General features: G+C 35.8%; 3 protein-coding genes across 3 annotated transcripts; 2 read left to right on the top strand and 1 right to left on the bottom strand.

Moving 5' to 3' along the window:
• Window positions 1-6,044: 6,044 nt before the first annotated feature.
• Window positions 6,045-8,642, top strand: LOC106299824 (ethylene-responsive transcription factor ERF021-like). Its single transcript, XM_013735829.1, has one exon. It carries the CDS (start codon window positions 6,489-6,491, stop codon window positions 7,044-7,046), a length of 558 nt encoding a protein of 185 aa, XP_013591283.1. The 5' UTR covers window positions 6,045-6,488; the 3' UTR covers window positions 7,047-8,642.
• Window positions 8,643-10,602: 1,960 nt separating this feature from the next.
• On the top strand, window positions 10,603-12,122 carry LOC106297936. Its single transcript, XM_013734065.1, has 5 exons — window positions 10,603-10,905; window positions 10,987-11,101; window positions 11,541-11,622; window positions 11,720-11,771; window positions 11,868-12,122. The coding sequence occupies exons 1-5, from the start codon at window positions 10,603-10,605 to the stop codon at window positions 11,928-11,930; spliced, it is 615 nt and encodes a 204-aa protein (XP_013589519.1). The 3' UTR covers window positions 11,931-12,122.
• A 430-nt stretch (window positions 12,123-12,552) lies between these two features.
• On the bottom strand, window positions 12,553-14,660 carry LOC106296913 (pentatricopeptide repeat-containing protein At1g71490). The gene has a single exon (XM_013733169.1). The coding sequence runs from the start codon at window positions 14,597-14,599 to the stop codon at window positions 12,563-12,565; it is 2,037 nt and encodes a 678-aa protein (XP_013588623.1). The 5' UTR covers window positions 14,600-14,660; the 3' UTR covers window positions 12,553-12,562.
• Between the last annotated feature and the right edge of the window lie 1,371 nt (window positions 14,661-16,031).

Below are 16,031 nucleotides of genomic sequence, written 5' to 3'. Positions count from 1 at the left end.
GTTCAAGAAGCAACCCGAAAAGATGTGGAGCGTGCTTTTGGAGTTTTGCAAGCTCGATTTGCAATAGTGAAAAACCCGGCTATTTTGTGGGACAAAAGACAAATAGGGATGGTTATGCGAACATGTATCATACTGCACAATATGATAGTAGAAAATGAACGCAATGGATACACTCAGTATGATACATCAGAGTTTGAAGAAGGAGACTCGAGTAGAAGTTCACAGGTGGATATGTCATATTCTCCGAAGCCTTCAAATCTCTGTACTATGCTTAACATACGGAGTCGTGTTCGTGACCCACACATACATGGACAATTGAAATATGATTTGATTCAAAATATTTGGAACAAGTTTGGTAATGATGAAGATGTTTAATTATTGTATGTTTACATTTTTTTTTCAATAAATGAAATTTTTAATTTCAAATTTTAAAATTTTAAATTTCTAAGACTAAAAAAAAGAAAAAAAAATTCTAAGGACTCTATTTTGGATAACACCATTGGATCTACAATTATGATAAGAGTCATTAACTATTGAAAAAAAACCATTATAATATAGCTAAGGATTCCAATGGTGGGTAACACCATTGGAGTTGCTCTTAGAGCCTTGGTCACATCAAGTCCAGTAGAGATGGCTGTGAACCAAACACCAAAAGTAGACATGGGCATTTTACCCGGACCCGAAGATCCGAACCGGAACCGACCTGAAAATACAGGTTCGGCCTGATTGGATATCCGAAATACCCAAAAATTATTGTATATATTAGGTAGATATGGGTGATTGGGTATATTTTTGATATTTTGGATATTTTTTTGAGTTTCGGGTTCGGGTTTCGAGTATAATTTCAGGTTTCGGGTAAAATTATAGATTTTCAGAAAATATAATTTGGATATCCAAGTAAAATTTTGGATATTTTTTGGGTTTTCGGATCTGATTTTGGATAAATTTTCAGGTATTTCTGCGGTTTTTCGGATATTTTTAGGGTTTTTGTGTATTTTTTGAATTTTCATATCTAACTCGGGTATTTTGGGTATTTCTTAAATATCCTAACCGACCCTAATCCCAGGCCTAACCAAGAGTATTTGGAACGCTGTCTTTCTCACGGGATGTGATGATCTGCTTCCGACGAAGGTGAGTGGAAACTTATTGGGCTTATTAAATCCTTCATTACAGTAAAATAAGAAATTAGGCCACTTAACGGTTGGAAGAAGCCCATATAACAAAGGAGTCAACGATCCTCACGCCGACATTATGTATAGTCGTCAACTCAAAGGAGCTCAAGAAGTCGTACTACTTGCCTCCTTCGGACAAAAGGAGTGTACTTATGTTTTTCAGTTTTTTTGTATTAAACTAATAATTAAGACTAATTATGTACAGCCAAAAACAGGAATCCAGCTGCAACTCACCACCCTTTGTATTAATAAGTCCCCAAAATAGGAATCCAGCTGCAATTCACCACTACTTCTTTCGCATTCAAGCAACATATTCATCTCTCTTTCTCTCGATGTTCATCATCAATACTATATGAGACCCAATGAACATCTTCCATTGTTGGAAACCACACTTTTCTACTAATTTATTTAATTAAGCTCCTAAATAAGCTCTTTAAACACTAGTCTTGTGAGTGTTTAATGTATTTTATATATAATGAATCAGCGCATTGTTATATCTCCATACATCATTGTATCTTTTACTGGGAAATGAGTTATATGGAGTTCGATTCATTGTTTTCCTTGACGCGTTAGACCCATTTCAGTGCTTACACTGAGGAAACCCAAAAGTACAATACAAACAACAAAATGGAAAGAAGAAGTATTCACAAGGTTTGGATTTTTGTTTTTTTGTTGATATACCATAAATCTAAATATGATTTGACAATGGTAGTTAGCCGGAAATTTTACTGTCAGTGGCTTTTGAATTTGATAGTTTTATATACTCACTATGTTTTACAAAAAACATAACACATTTTTATCTTATTACTCAAACCATGTCATTTTATAATTATAATTCTAATGCAATTTATATATACTTCAACCTTAATATTATTCGCAAAATACATTGATTTTAAAAATAATTTTATTTATCTAAATAGTTTTGGTTAAATATGCGTAATTACTAAAAACATAAATATATTTCAATCATTTCTTACTATGTGTGAAAATGTCAAAATAACATTTTTCTTTCTTTGAATGAATTTTAAATTTATTCACCTCAAAAAACGTTTTTACAATGAATGCAACTATTGTTTCCGAAAGAGATTAGAGTATCAAATTGACATCGTAGATTTTTTTTCTCTTCTTCTGACATGTGGAAGGGGGGAATTTCATGACATGTGTCATCATATATTTTTTTTTATATTTTAAGTTTTTCTTCTTTTAGATTACTACAATTTAATCCAACATTTTATAATTGTGTATTATTTAATCTTTCTTCCACTAACCATCATCACATAAAGTCTAATAATCTATTTTATTGTTCATTAAAATGCAATATGAATAAAGAAATACATAAAATAATATAAATATATAAATGTTTAATTTATTCACAACTAAAAGTAACATAAATTTTTATTATTTTAATATTTTTAACTATTTTATAATATTTTATTTACAAATTATATTTTTATTTTACTATTAAAAATTATAAAATAACCGAACTAAGAAGAAATAACTAGAGCAGACACATAATCTAAACCTAAAACCTCCACAATCACAAAAAAAAAAAAAACTGAAAATGTCATAATAACGCTAACTCAATAAAGGTCTGGAGCTGAAAGGAGATCAAGAACGAAAACTAACTTATCTCACCTTACCATAAAATATTTTGGCCATAACAAGCAGAGGTTAGAGAATGTTAGAAAGATAAAATCTGAGACAAAGCAATCCCCGAACACAAAAGAACGCGATCAAACACTAACGCAAAGTTATAGATATTCATTTGGTTTTTCTTGGATTAAACAAAAGAGAGTAATTACATGAACGTCAAACTTTCGAACCAAGAAAGCAGGCCAGAGGAAGAATAACCTCCAGAAGGCTAAAGTCACACGAAGCAGAAAGACACATGCCTAAATCAGCAGAAGCACAACCACTAGCCAAGAGGTAAGAACTATCTCATAAACTTAACACGCATATACAAGGTGTTTCTGCCAACAAAGAACCACAAAGCTCTAGATATAAGAGACCAAAACTCTAAGAAACTAACTTCACACACCTATACCAAGAGAAGGAGGGAAACAAAAGAAACAAACTGAGAGAGGGAGAATGGAAGGTAAGCACCAAGAAATCAAAGTCTTAGCTTAACACCAGAAACAACCATTTAAGCCAACACAGCATACACATAGGAAATCACTATCCAAACTTGGATTGGGAAACATAGTGAAAGAGATAGCCACCAGAAAGGCGAGCAGTGATGAAAGCTGCAATGAGATGAAAGAACATAGAAGGAAGGGGAGAAGAAATAAAATCAACAAACCATGGAATCGTCCTCGAGCTATGAAAGAGAGCATAAATGTTAGATCACCAAAAATCAGATCTTGAAAACCAAGACGAGCAGGGACTATTGACGGCAAACCAACGACGGGGAAGACAACATAAAAGACGACTAAACTTTGTCCCAACTCAAAGGGATGCAGCTCCTGACATAAGCCAAAATCTAAGGAAGAAGAGGAGTGCCAATATTGACCGGAACAGCCAACAACGCGTGGGAAATAACCGCACAAATGGGAACTCATAATCCCGATTTTCATAAACCCGATTTACAAAAAATATCAGAAAATCCCACAGGAGAAGAAGGCGAGGAAGAATAAGAGCACGAATGTGAGTCTTTTTTGGAGAGGGTGAGAAGCACCGCACACCAGAAAGATAAACGAAATACATAAATGGTGACGGCTCGCGGTCAAAATATGGGGAGAGGGCACAAAACATCTTAAAAAAATAATGTTTCAAAATATATAAAAAAGAATACAATTTTGAAGTCGAAACCGTTAATCTTAGAATCAACAAATTCATAAAAGCAAGTTATTGAAATTCAATATCATCAGAGACTCACTTCACAACTAACAATTAATATTATGCACACAACAACACATTATTGAAAAAACAAACACATAATATATTAACCTATCACCTACTACTACACAAAACAACAAAAACACCAAATAATTTTCTTAACAAATAAAGAAAATCACATAATTAGTTTATCCAAAATATCATACTTAACAACAATGAAATAATATTTCGCACGAAACACGGACATGCCCCCTAGTTCTTCGTAAAACAGAGAAAATATATTTTGTGTTTTTATTATTTTAATGAATCTAAAAATAAAGCTTCATTCTCTATTCAAATATGTAATAACACATTTCATTGTTATTTACAAGTAGGAATCATTTCATCAAATCAAATATATATTTCTTCCTATTTAAAATTTCTAAAACATCATTTTAGTATAGAGGGAATATAAGATAAAAATTAAGTCGGTGGTATAAAGAAACTTTTCGTGTGCTTCTGATTCTAACTTTCTAAACTCATAGTCACACATTTTTACTCAAATTGAATAGTTTTTTGTTTGATAAAGGTAACAGTCACACATGTTTCAACTACAGTAGTTCTTTTTCTCCTCTTGTTATTGAAATTCCTTTGTTTCTGTCTCCTTTCACCTGAACTTTTATCTGCTGTCTTTCCCGACAAAGAAAACAACAACGTTTCTTCTTTTCAGACTAAGACAATTCTTGTAAAGCAGAGATTGCGACTTGAATATATCCCGTTTCGCATAACTGAACTACACACATATAAAAATATATCATTTGTGACTAAAACTTAAACATCAAAATAAACAAAATCTTCTAGGAGCCAAAAAAAATCTAACATTTTTCTTAGAGCATTGGGGGTAAGAAACCCCAATTCAGTACAAAATAAAACATAAAATAAGTGTCCAATGGTTAGTAGCCATAGATTTAGAACGTCGAGAGTTTGATTATTGATTATAGATAGTTCGGCAATATGTTTTTTTCATTGAAGTTTCCAATACCTAGAAACACTTACAATTCTTATAATCTTATCGGAGGAAATACTACAATTTCTATATTTTGTTGGAATATTAATTCCAATCTTATATTAGGAATTTAGACAAATATTATACCAGATAAATAGTATTCAACTATAATTAGCATACGAGATTTTGAAAAGAACCCGAAAACAATTTTTTGCCAATTTTATGAAATCGACCAAAGTGAGCAATATCATAATAATGTATAGAGTTGAACATGAATTTAAAAGCCTACAAATGGTATTAGAATCACCAGGGTAAAAATCTGTAAGATAATTAAAAAGTCTCTCGAGTTCGGTAATCCTATGCAAAGACTATGTATGTTCTCTTGTGAAGGGAGTGGCCTTCAAGATAACTTTGCAAATAAAGATGACAGTGACATATGTCGAATGTTGTTGTAAGGGTTAGGTGAAGGATTTTTCATAGTGCAACAATGGTTAGATAAAAAGTTCTGAGGTTGAATATGTCAGTACAGGATGGATTACATGTGTTGCTAGAAGTTGAAGAATGCCATAATTTGTGTGATCCTTTGAAGAGAGACGTATTGTGATATCAATGTAAATACTACATCAAATTTTTTAGATAAGATGAAAATATATTAGTGACGTATAAAACTGATTAATATAAGAATTTTCGAAAAATATTTCAAAAAAAATTCATGCAAATTTTATCAGTTCTGTCTAAAATGTACCATACCCTATTAGTAAATAAAATTGGCAATGAGTTTTTAAAACCAACATTCTGACATGAAATAATGAAATTTGCTCTGCTACAATACAAAAAGGATTATAATTGATATTTCAAGTTTCTTAGTTGACTCGAAAAGTTTTTGGGAATTTATTTGTTACAAAAGCGAAATGAATTGCCAATTAATTTTTTATCTATTTGAATTGACTCACAAAGAGTTTATGATCCAATGATCTTTGACATTCGTTTGAGGAAAAATTCACTTTCCCCATCAAGCTTTAGCATTACAAAGTTATGGAATGGATCTCAAATGGGTCCACAGATAATGCAACAAAACCGCGTCTTCAACATCAGAATCCAAACCCATCCACTCTCTCTGCTTCCTTCTACTACTTCCATTTCTTCACTACACTTCTTTTCAACTTTAAAACAAACTCCAGATTCTGCCTCCTTCCTTTATATTCTCAATTCTCATTATTATAATCACAATAACAAGTGAATCTACAGTTCTCCATCTGAGATATAACACTTGTTAAACCCACAACCCACCTTTGAAGTTTCCTGGAAGCTACACTTTTGAAGCTTTTGACATTATTATTAAACGTCTACATGCTTTTATCTGCTGTTTAAGACACTAATACACACCTATAAATAACTGCAAACCATTGTTAACATTCAAACATCAGAATCTAAGCAGACAAAGCACTCAAACAGAAAACATTTTGAGAAAAAACCTTGGTTGTGTGTGGTTTCTCATGTCGTCTGGTCGTAGTAACTCCACTAACAATGAGCGAAATGATGGTCAAGCTGGTATACCATCTGCCTACAGAGGAGTCCGGAAGAGAAAATGGGGCAAATGGGTGTCTGAAATCCGCGAACCGGGGACCACGAACCGTATCTGGTTAGGCAGCTTCGAGACTCCTGAAATGGCTGCAACCGCCTATGACGTTGCAGCATTCCATTTCAGGGGACAAGGGGCTCGTCTCAACTTCCCCGAGCTCGTCAACAGCCTGCCACGTCCTGCAGACTCTAGCGCAGACAGCGTTCGCATGGCAGCTCATCAGGCAGCACTCTGCCTCAGAACAGAGCCAGTAGAGTCAGCCATGCAAGTGGACACCTCAAGCTCCTCCAACGTAGGTACAACGATGGTGAGACTCTCGCCCAGAGAAATTCAAGCGATCAACGAGTCAACTTTGGGATCTCCAACCATGTTGATGCATTCATCATACGATGATGACCCAATGGGGTTTGACAATGATGTGGGGATGAATGTGTGGGATGCATACCAGACTGACTCTCTTTGGGACCCCTAATGCCAAAGTCATGGAGAGTTTCTACATCTTAATATAATACCAGGTTAAGTCAATGGCCTAGAATGCTTAATTACTAGGGTTTGGTTTACCGTTATAGCAAAGAATAAAGTTCATGTGAGTCTTGGAGGGAAAGGCACTTGCACTCTTCTAAAGGAACAGATGAGGTTGATGGGTCCCAGATAATGGACCTCTTTACAAATATTTTAAAGATTATTTGAACTAGTAGAGACACAGCTTCTATTTAAGGGCTTCCTCTATTTTATAAGCTGGTGTAAGAGATTGTGAGGTGTGACTTATTTTTTATTTTTTTCCTATTGTTTGTTACCTCATCTGCTTATGTAATTCCGTATGAAAACTATAAGATTTTTTTTTTCTTTTCTAACAAGACTTTTGCCTTCTCTTGATTTTCTTTAATCCTAAATGAACCATTGACTAGTCTCAAGCTTAATCTACATTTCATACACCAAGATTCTTTACAAGTTGATCGAGTTCAATGTAGATCTTCCATTTTTCAGGAACCAAAACCAGTATATGCTATAAATGCAAGCTATTGCAAACAAGAAAACATAATATACTTTTTAAGCATTCTTCAAGCAACTTACTTGATGCTTTTGACATATAATGGCGGTCCATGTCAGAGAGCCCAACAACAGTACCGAAAGAGAGATTAACACTTCTGAGATCTCCACATTGTCCACACATCTTTGATGATTCTTGATAAATAGAAGGGATCAACTCGAAATCCTTTTATAGAATGCGCACATGAATCTCCTTCCCCAGCTTCAAAGCTTTAAATCACTGCAGATAGTCAAAACCCTACCCATTGTAACAGAATCTGGCCTGTTTGTTTTCCACATAGCAGTCAATCATGGCGGTTCATGCTTTAACATTACTCCGCTCCAACCAACCTGTCAAACAGTCTGACAGGATACTCTGGAACACTGCACTTTGAGTACATATCAAAGAAGTGACTAATGATACATTTGGCAAGAAGAGATTCTTTAAAGCATAACAATTAATCTCTTTTCCCTGCTTTATATCCCTCAGCTCTGAACAAACAGGAAGAACGGCAGCAACTGTAACAACGTCTGGCTTAAAGCCTTCTTGCTGCATCCAGAAAATCGATCTCAAAGATTGATCAAATCTTCAGTTATCCAGACACCTCCTTTCCTAGTCTCAGTGCCTTAACATCCCCAAGTACAGGAAGAATTGTTGTAAACAGTTCAGTTAATAGTTTCGTCGAACACCTTCTGTGCGTCTTATCGAACCGCGCGAAGTGTACATAAGAACGAGTTTTTGACCAAAAGAAGTCATTTTTCTCTAACCCATCGATGCGGAAATGAACATTTACGGGAGAGAGGCGGAAGAGAAAGGAAAAGCATCTCTCTCCCTGAAAGGTTGTGCTTTTTGGCTGGAGAAGTAGAAGTGCGTTTACTTTTGATGGGTCTAGCCGGAGATTTTACCGGAGCTCTGTCTTTGAGGGGAGGATGAGGACGGTGGTTGGAGCTCGACGTCATTGGTAAGGACGGTATGTACCGGAATCCGAGAGACGACACTACTTCCATGGTGACTGAAACACTCACAAGTTACCACTTGATTAAGATAAGGCCGTGAGTAATTATAGCATTGAATATATAAATAATGTTGATCAAAATTTGATAAAATAAAAATACAAAATTATCTTTAATGAAAAAATAGATTTAGCTTAAATAAATAAACATTTGTTATATGAAAGATGTGATTGTTTTGGTTGATTTATAGTAAAATTAATAGAGTAAAGATGTATTTCATTTACTTTATTTTTTGACCAATCAAATGAAAAAAATAGTTACTCTTATCTTATTTCAATTTTTTATTAATATCAAACTGATCGAAAAAACTGAGAATTATGGTTATTTACATGTGAAGGTAGATCTAATTGTGAAAAAAAAAGTGAGAATATAACGTCTTGACCGTCTACGGCTAATAGACTTTCTATATCCGTTTATTTGGTCCGTGGATTCCATCCCGTCCAATGGAAGATGCATTAATTTTTTCAGAATTTCAAAATCATTGTTTATTGACTCTTCAATCATCACATGATCTTTCTTCGTGTAACTGTATTTTTACCTCATTTACACAATACCGCGAATCATTTTCCGATAAGTCACTGCTCATCTTCTCACTATTTTAACCCAAACACTGTTAACTATGGAATTTTAAATGGAATTGTATTTTAATGATATAGATAGTCAAATCAGTTCTCATAATTTTGTCCATATATACCAGAAATCAGGATTCTACCGAGAAAATCTAGTTCTAGTTGCTATTGAGCTCAAACCAACACTGTAGCAATCTTCTGTGTTTATGAGTAGCCGTGTACTTGAGGGAACAATCCGATTCCTTTATGATCTTGTCAATGAGTGGAGTGAACTGAGTAGTGGATGTCCGTCCACCTTTATGGTGTGGTCCGAAATTTCTTTCGCCCCACAAATGGTAAATGGTGACTTAGGGAGCTAACCGAAGTAAGATGAAAAAAGTGGCTGCCAAACCAATGGCACAAAACTCTGAATCATATCGCTCCAGTTTGGTGCTGTTCTTGATCCGAGAATACCACCCCAATGGTGTGCCACACAGTGTAAGAGTAGGGATAAGCAAAAAAAATGTGGTGCCTTCTCTCATCTCTCTCCGCATAAGACACAAACTTGTTCTGCTCCCCCGTTGCCTCATCCTGTCTCATGTTAACAAACGATCATGAAAAGCTAACAAGAGATGGGGAAAAAAAAACGAGACGCCTTGTTAAAAGTGAAAACCAAACAAGTTTTCCCCGTTGACCAAAAAAAAAAAACAAGTTTTCCTCGATCCATTTTGTTCTTCCTTAATTTCAATTTTTGCCTTTCATAGTTTGAGAGTATAACTCTTACTCTCTTATTTAAAATTAAATTTAGAGTAAAAAGTATAAATAAATAAAATAGTTTACATATGTTCATTTTATTATCATTTATTCTAGTTTTCATTTTTAATTACCTCTTTTTTTATTATATATTATTTTCACCTAATACTCTAAAATGTTCTCAATTGCAACCTAAATCCAAAACCCAAAATCCTAAGCACTAATGTACAAGCTTTAAATTATTATTTTTTTAAAATAAATTTTTTATTGCTATTTAACATTTTTATGAAAATAATATTGATTACTAAAATTTCCACGTAACTAACTACGCACCATATTCAAAATTGTTATAAGAAAATTCAACAATTCTCTATGACTTTGTAGAAACTTTTTACTATATATATAACTATTATAAGAAAATTCAACAATTCTCCATAGATATGAAAATATAAAAAGAATTAGTTGTAAAAAATTACTACAAAAAAGTGATGCACAACTATTTTCCTATGTGTACGAATACGATTCAAATTTGTTATAAGAAAATTCCACAATTCTCGATAATTTAAGCCGCCTTATGTTGATTTTTAGATAGAGAAACGAAATAAGCAAATACAGAATATCACTGAGCTCTTAATATAAATATATGAGAATGACCACCAAAACGAAGACATCAAGTAAACAACGATGAGCGTCACTCCTTCTCTCATCTCTTCTTTGAGGTCTTACTCTCTCCTCGGAACCAAAGTGGTCACACCAAGAAGCGTTGTTCTTCAACGGCGGCTCTTGTCCACATCCTATGTTCCTGCTACCAAAGCTGCATTGCCGTCGTCGGCCAACGACGTTGTTCCCAAAACGCCTGCGTCTGAGATCGTCTCCAGCTTCTACACCGCCATTAACGTCAATGATTTAGCCTCTGCCAGAGATCTCATTGCTCAGGACTGCGTCTACGAAGATCTTATTTTCTCATCTCCCTTCGTTGGCCGAACTGTGAGTCTGTTCGTTCTACTTTTCTTTTTTTTCTTTCGAAAACGTTACTTAGAGCTAATGTTCTTGATTAAACCATGACAGGCAATTCTAGACTTCTTTGGAAAGTTCATAGATGCAACAAGTACGGACATGCAGTTCGTGATAGATGACATTTCGAAAGAGGACTCTTCAGCTGTTGGGGTTTCATGGCATCTTGGTGAGCTTCCAGAACTCACCCGTAAAAAGTTCATATATACTAGGCTACAAGGCTTTGAAATTCAGTTGTAGGAAAAAGTATATTTAAAACCATTTAACACATCAATATGTTTTCGTTGGACCTTAGGCGACAAATGATAAATCTCATTTTTAGGATCCAGAAATGTCAAAAACTTGCAAGTTTAGCCTGTTATCCCCATTTTTAGATTTAAGTCCAATTATTTATGTTTATATTGTGGTTGTTTAAGGCTTGGTTTCTAGGAAAGTTTTGTTTTCAATCGATTTTTAAAGATATCTACGTCTCTAAATGATGACCAAATGAATGAATGAAAATAGTAATTTTTTCTTCATTCTTTAACAAATTTTTAAAATATTTACGGTTATGGTGACCAAATGTGATTTAATAGACAATACTATTCTAACAATGATTTTTTTGACAGAATGGAAGGGAAAAAGATTTCCATTTAGCAAAAGTTGCAGCTTTTACCGGTTAGAGGTTATTGATGGCAAGAAACAAATTGTGTAAGCACACTCTTCTCTACATATATAACTTTGCTACTACATCACAGCCAAATGACAGTAGTAATATCATTTTGTCTTGTGGGGTTGTGTGTTGCAGATATGTAAGGGACTGCGTCGAGCCTGCAATTAAACCCGGAGAAAGTGTTATTGTAATATGAGCTACTACTATTAATTTCAAATTGCCTGATGCATTTGAAAATGCAAGCTAATGTAGATTCAAACATCTTTTGCGTTTTGTGTGTTAGGCTGCTGTCAAAGGAGTTGCCTGGCTGCTCAGGAAATTTCCTCAAATTGCTGATCGTTTCTGATGGAATTATGATGCGGCTTGCTTACTAAGTTCTTACAAAATAAAATTACGAACGATTATAATCTTGCTTGATCTTCATCTACAATTTTCTTTTCTATACCATTAAGTTATGGTATGTAGTACTTGTGCCATGCACAAATTTAAATGTTACGGTAAACGAAAACAACTTTTTAAATTAGAAGAGTGAGCAATATTGATGATCGATTTAGCTTAATACGAAAGTTATCAACCTGTAAAACTAGTGTTCGTGTAGAGTTTTGGTCATAACATTCTATTCTTGCTCAAAGTGTTAGTGTTGAGAGAATAGAAAAACACAAAATCAAACCCAAATGAGCCACAAAAACGAAGACAAGCCATGATGAGCTTCACTGCTTCTATCATCTCTTCTTTGGCGTCTCCGTTTCTCGTCCCGCTCCAAGATCTTCCTCCTCCCCCGGAAACAAAATCTTCAAGCCAACAACAGTCACTCGTTCACGGTGGCAACTGTTCCCATCTTGTAGTTCGTCTGCAAAGGCAGCTGGGGAGTTGGAGCCGGCCAAGGAGATTGTGTCCTAAACGGCTCTGACATTAGCGTCTGAAGCAGTCTCCAGCTCAACGCCACCATTAACGTCCATCATTTATCCTCCATCATTTTCATCCTACTTCTTGAAGAAGTTCTTCATCTGAACTCTGCTCCTCATTGATGGCACAACCAGCAGCGTCTTTCATCAGCTGATTCAGACCATCTAACAGGGGATATGTCTCACACGCTCGAGGGCTTGATGCGTCCCTCACCGAGAACAGTATAAACCCAGAACCTGTGTCAATCCAAGCACTCCCAGGAGCCTTTTTCACACCCAAGTCCCTCATAAAACTCCTCACTTCAGCAAGCTTGCTCCAAGAACCAGCAGCTGCGTACATATTTGCAATCAACACATAGTACCCCGGATTCTCAGGCTTCATCTCCAGGAGCTTTTCCGCCGCCCATTCACCAATCTCTGTGTTCCCGTGGATGTGGCAAGCGTTTAGCAAAGTAGCCCACATGGCACTAGACGGCTCATATGGCATTCTTTGAATTACATCCATGGCTTCCCCCAGGAGACCTGCTCTGCCATAGAGATCAACCATACAAGAAAAGTGTTGAAGACAAGGACGTATGCCATACTCACACTGCATCTTCCTGAACAGCCTTTGACCTTCATGGACTAACTTGGAATGACTGCATGCTGACAGAACAGCAACCATGGTTACATGGTCAGGTTTAATACCGGACATGATCATCTCTTTGAACAGAGCCAATGCAACTCGCCCTTCACCTTGATTTCCATATCCATCTATCAAGGAAGTGTATGTTACCTCGTCTCTTTCCTTCATCGAATCAGATATTCGCTGTGCAGCTACAATTTCTCCTGATTTTGCATAAACATCTACGAGAGAGTTCCATAGCATTGTATAGTCCTTGAAGCACTCGCGCCTCAGGATGTAGCAGTGAAACTCTCTCCCGTGTTGTAGGTTTGCAACCCGAGCACAAAGAGGGAGAATGCTTGCAAGCGTCACAGAATTTGGATGTAGGCCATGGAGCATCATGTCCCTGAAAAGGTGAGAAGCTTCTTCTGATCTGTTCACTTGCGCATAACCGGAAATGATAGAGTTCCAAGTACTCAAACTCTTGTCCTCAATCTGTTGAAACACTGTAAAAGCGTGCCTAAGGTCGTCGCATTTCGAGTACATTGTGATCAACGTGTTTCGAACATTGTCAATCCCATCGTAAGAACAGCGAATTGCAAGACAGTGAATCTCTTTCCCCAACCGTCTTGCTCCTAAGAGCGAGCAAGCCTTCAAGCCAATAATCACAGCCACGTGGTCTAACCCTGTGGGGAAACTTCTCATCCTAGAGACCAAACTCAAAGCTCCTGCATAGTTTCCTGTTTGCAAAGAACCTCCGGAAACAATATTCCAAGTTATGACGCTGACTTCTACACCTGAAAACCACATCTGATCGAAAAGCGTAAACGCTTCACTCCACATGCCTTCCGAAGCATAACAGCTTATCACTGCATTCCACGAGACAGCATCTCTTTCAGACATCATATCAAACAACCTCCTAGCAACACCCACGTTTCCAAACCTTTTATACATAGAGATCAACGCATTGCAGACATACACGCTACCCTTGTGAGAGCTAACCTCGATAGATCCATGAACCACCCTTCCAGACGCAAAATCTAGTGTTTCACCACATGCCTTGAGAACAGAGGGATAAGTGAAGGCATCGGGTGTAATTCCCTTGCTCACCATTCTCTTGTAAGCAGCAATAGCCTCCTCGAAAATCTCGTTCTTGGCATACGAACCGATGAGTACATTCCAAGGCAAGGGATGCAAAATGCCTGAGTTCTCGGTAATTGACTGAGCTTCACTGTGGAGGTTAAAGGAAGAGTAAAAAGTAACCAGCTTTGGGACTAAAGCAGGGTCATATTCAACACCAGAGGAAACACAATGAGCGTGAACTTGCAGCCCTGAAGAAAGTGAACGAACTTCGACGCAGGCGGATAAAAGGGAAGCTGCGGATTGCAAAAGGAGATCACTTGAAGAAGACTGAAGACGAATGAGAGAAAATGCTTTGAAGGCGTCATGTAAACGACCGTGGCTGACGTAATGTCCGAGTGTTTTGAAAAGACTCTCAGTCAGCATTGATAAATGTGACTGTGTCAGTACGTAATAACATCAACAAACTTGACAATGTCGGGTTAATGAGGCCAAGTAGGGAAGGAAAAGACAGCATGTTCTGTATCAGAATGTAATAACATCATACGTGGCATATGATCACAGCTGATCCGAGCATGATTGAAAGAATCTTCCAACCCTCCTGAAATCAAATGAGAAGGATTATGATACAATACGTTGAGTAAAGTTCACTGAGGCATAGCATCGAGCACTTTGTGTGCTGAACATGCCACATACGTGCTTATAGATCCTCAGGGTGTATCCATAGCAGAATCAAGAGATAACAACTGAGAATTCAGGGTAAAGGAAGGAAGAGAGGTTTGAAAAGAAGAAGCAAAGTGGAAGAGGCAGCGGGAGAAACGCAGATAAATAACGTCTGGAGACGCGAAGAATAGAAAACTTGCTTGTTGGCTACTCAAAACAGAACAACATTACTGGGTCAATATTTCAGACTGAATGTGATAGGCCTTTTCATAAAAAATATTGGCCTACTATGCTTTAAAGTCCATTGTGATTATTGCGGCATTTCAACATCAGCCATATTTTGAGAAATTTCGTATGATAACACTTTTAGTTTATTTTCGCAAAAAAATTCTTTAAAAAATAAAACAACTTAAATATGTTTTATTAAAAAATAAATATACATTTATAACTCTATGATTAATTAATATATACTTAGAGTTTAGAATCAAAAAAATAGTGTATTGGGGAAGAGATTTAAATTTTCTTTTTAAGTTTACAAATAAAAATTTTAAAAATAGTTTCAAAAGAATTTCAAATGACAAAAAGAAAATTCGAAAAAAAAAATTAAAACAAAAATTTATAAAAAGTTCAAATTTAAAAACATAATTCAAAACTATAAAAATAATATTATTTTGTTTTATTATTTATATCACTACAAGAAAACACATGCTTAACGACGAAATTTAACGAGGAAAAACAATCCTCGTAAATTTACGTCGAGTTTACGAGGAATTTACGTGAAAAACTAAAGTCATCTTATTTCCTCGTAACGTAACGACAAAAGTGTTTCGTCGTAAAGTGGATGTAACTTTACGAGTATTTTACGAGGAAAAAATATTTCCTCGTAAATACGACGTAAACTTTGCGTGTTATTTACGAGGAAATAGTTTACGTGTATGTAGCGAGAAAATTTTTGAATCCACCAACTTTATAGGTGTTACACGTTTCTTTTGCTCACCTAATTAATTTTCGTCGTAAATTCATAGGAAAATTACAACTACCAGATTCGAATTTTCCTATAAATATGGATGTTTGAACATCATTTTAAACACACCAACAACAAAAAACGTGAAAGAAAAAAAATGGCTGGCTCCGGGACTATTTACGAGTTGCGGAAGTGGATGTATATGCATAGAGATGCTAACGGGAGAGTGAC

Source organism: Brassica oleracea, chromosome C6 (assembly GCF_000695525.1).
Source record: "Brassica oleracea var. oleracea cultivar TO1000 chromosome C6, BOL, whole genome shotgun sequence".
Lineage (NCBI taxonomy): Eukaryota > Viridiplantae > Streptophyta > Magnoliopsida > Brassicales > Brassicaceae > Brassica > Brassica oleracea.
Note: the sequence above shows the minus strand (reverse complement) of the source record. Positions and strands in the feature narration are given on the sequence as shown.

What these genes read in the sequence shown, in the direction of transcription:
- LOC106299824 (XM_013735829.1), top strand. Translation starts at nt 6,489, where the DNA reads ATGTCGTCTGGTCGTAGTAACTCCACTAACAATGAGCGAAATGATGGT.
- LOC106296913 (XM_013733169.1), bottom strand. Translation starts at nt 14,599, where the DNA reads ATGCTGACTGAGAGTCTTTTCAAAACACTCGGACATTACGTCAGCCAC.
- LOC106297936 (XM_013734065.1), top strand. Translation starts at nt 10,603, where the DNA reads ATGAGCGTCACTCCTTCTCTCATCTCTTCTTTGAGGTCTTACTCTCTC. An exon ending in GATGGCAAGAAACAAATTGT is followed by an intron (nt 11,623 to 11,719) that starts GTAAGCACACTC and finishes TGTGTGTTGCAG; the next exon opens with ATATGTAAGGGACTGCGTCG. An exon ending in AACCCGGAGAAAGTGTTATT is followed by an intron (nt 11,772 to 11,867) that starts GTAATATGAGCT and finishes TTTGTGTGTTAG; the next exon opens with GCTGCTGTCAAAGGAGTTGC.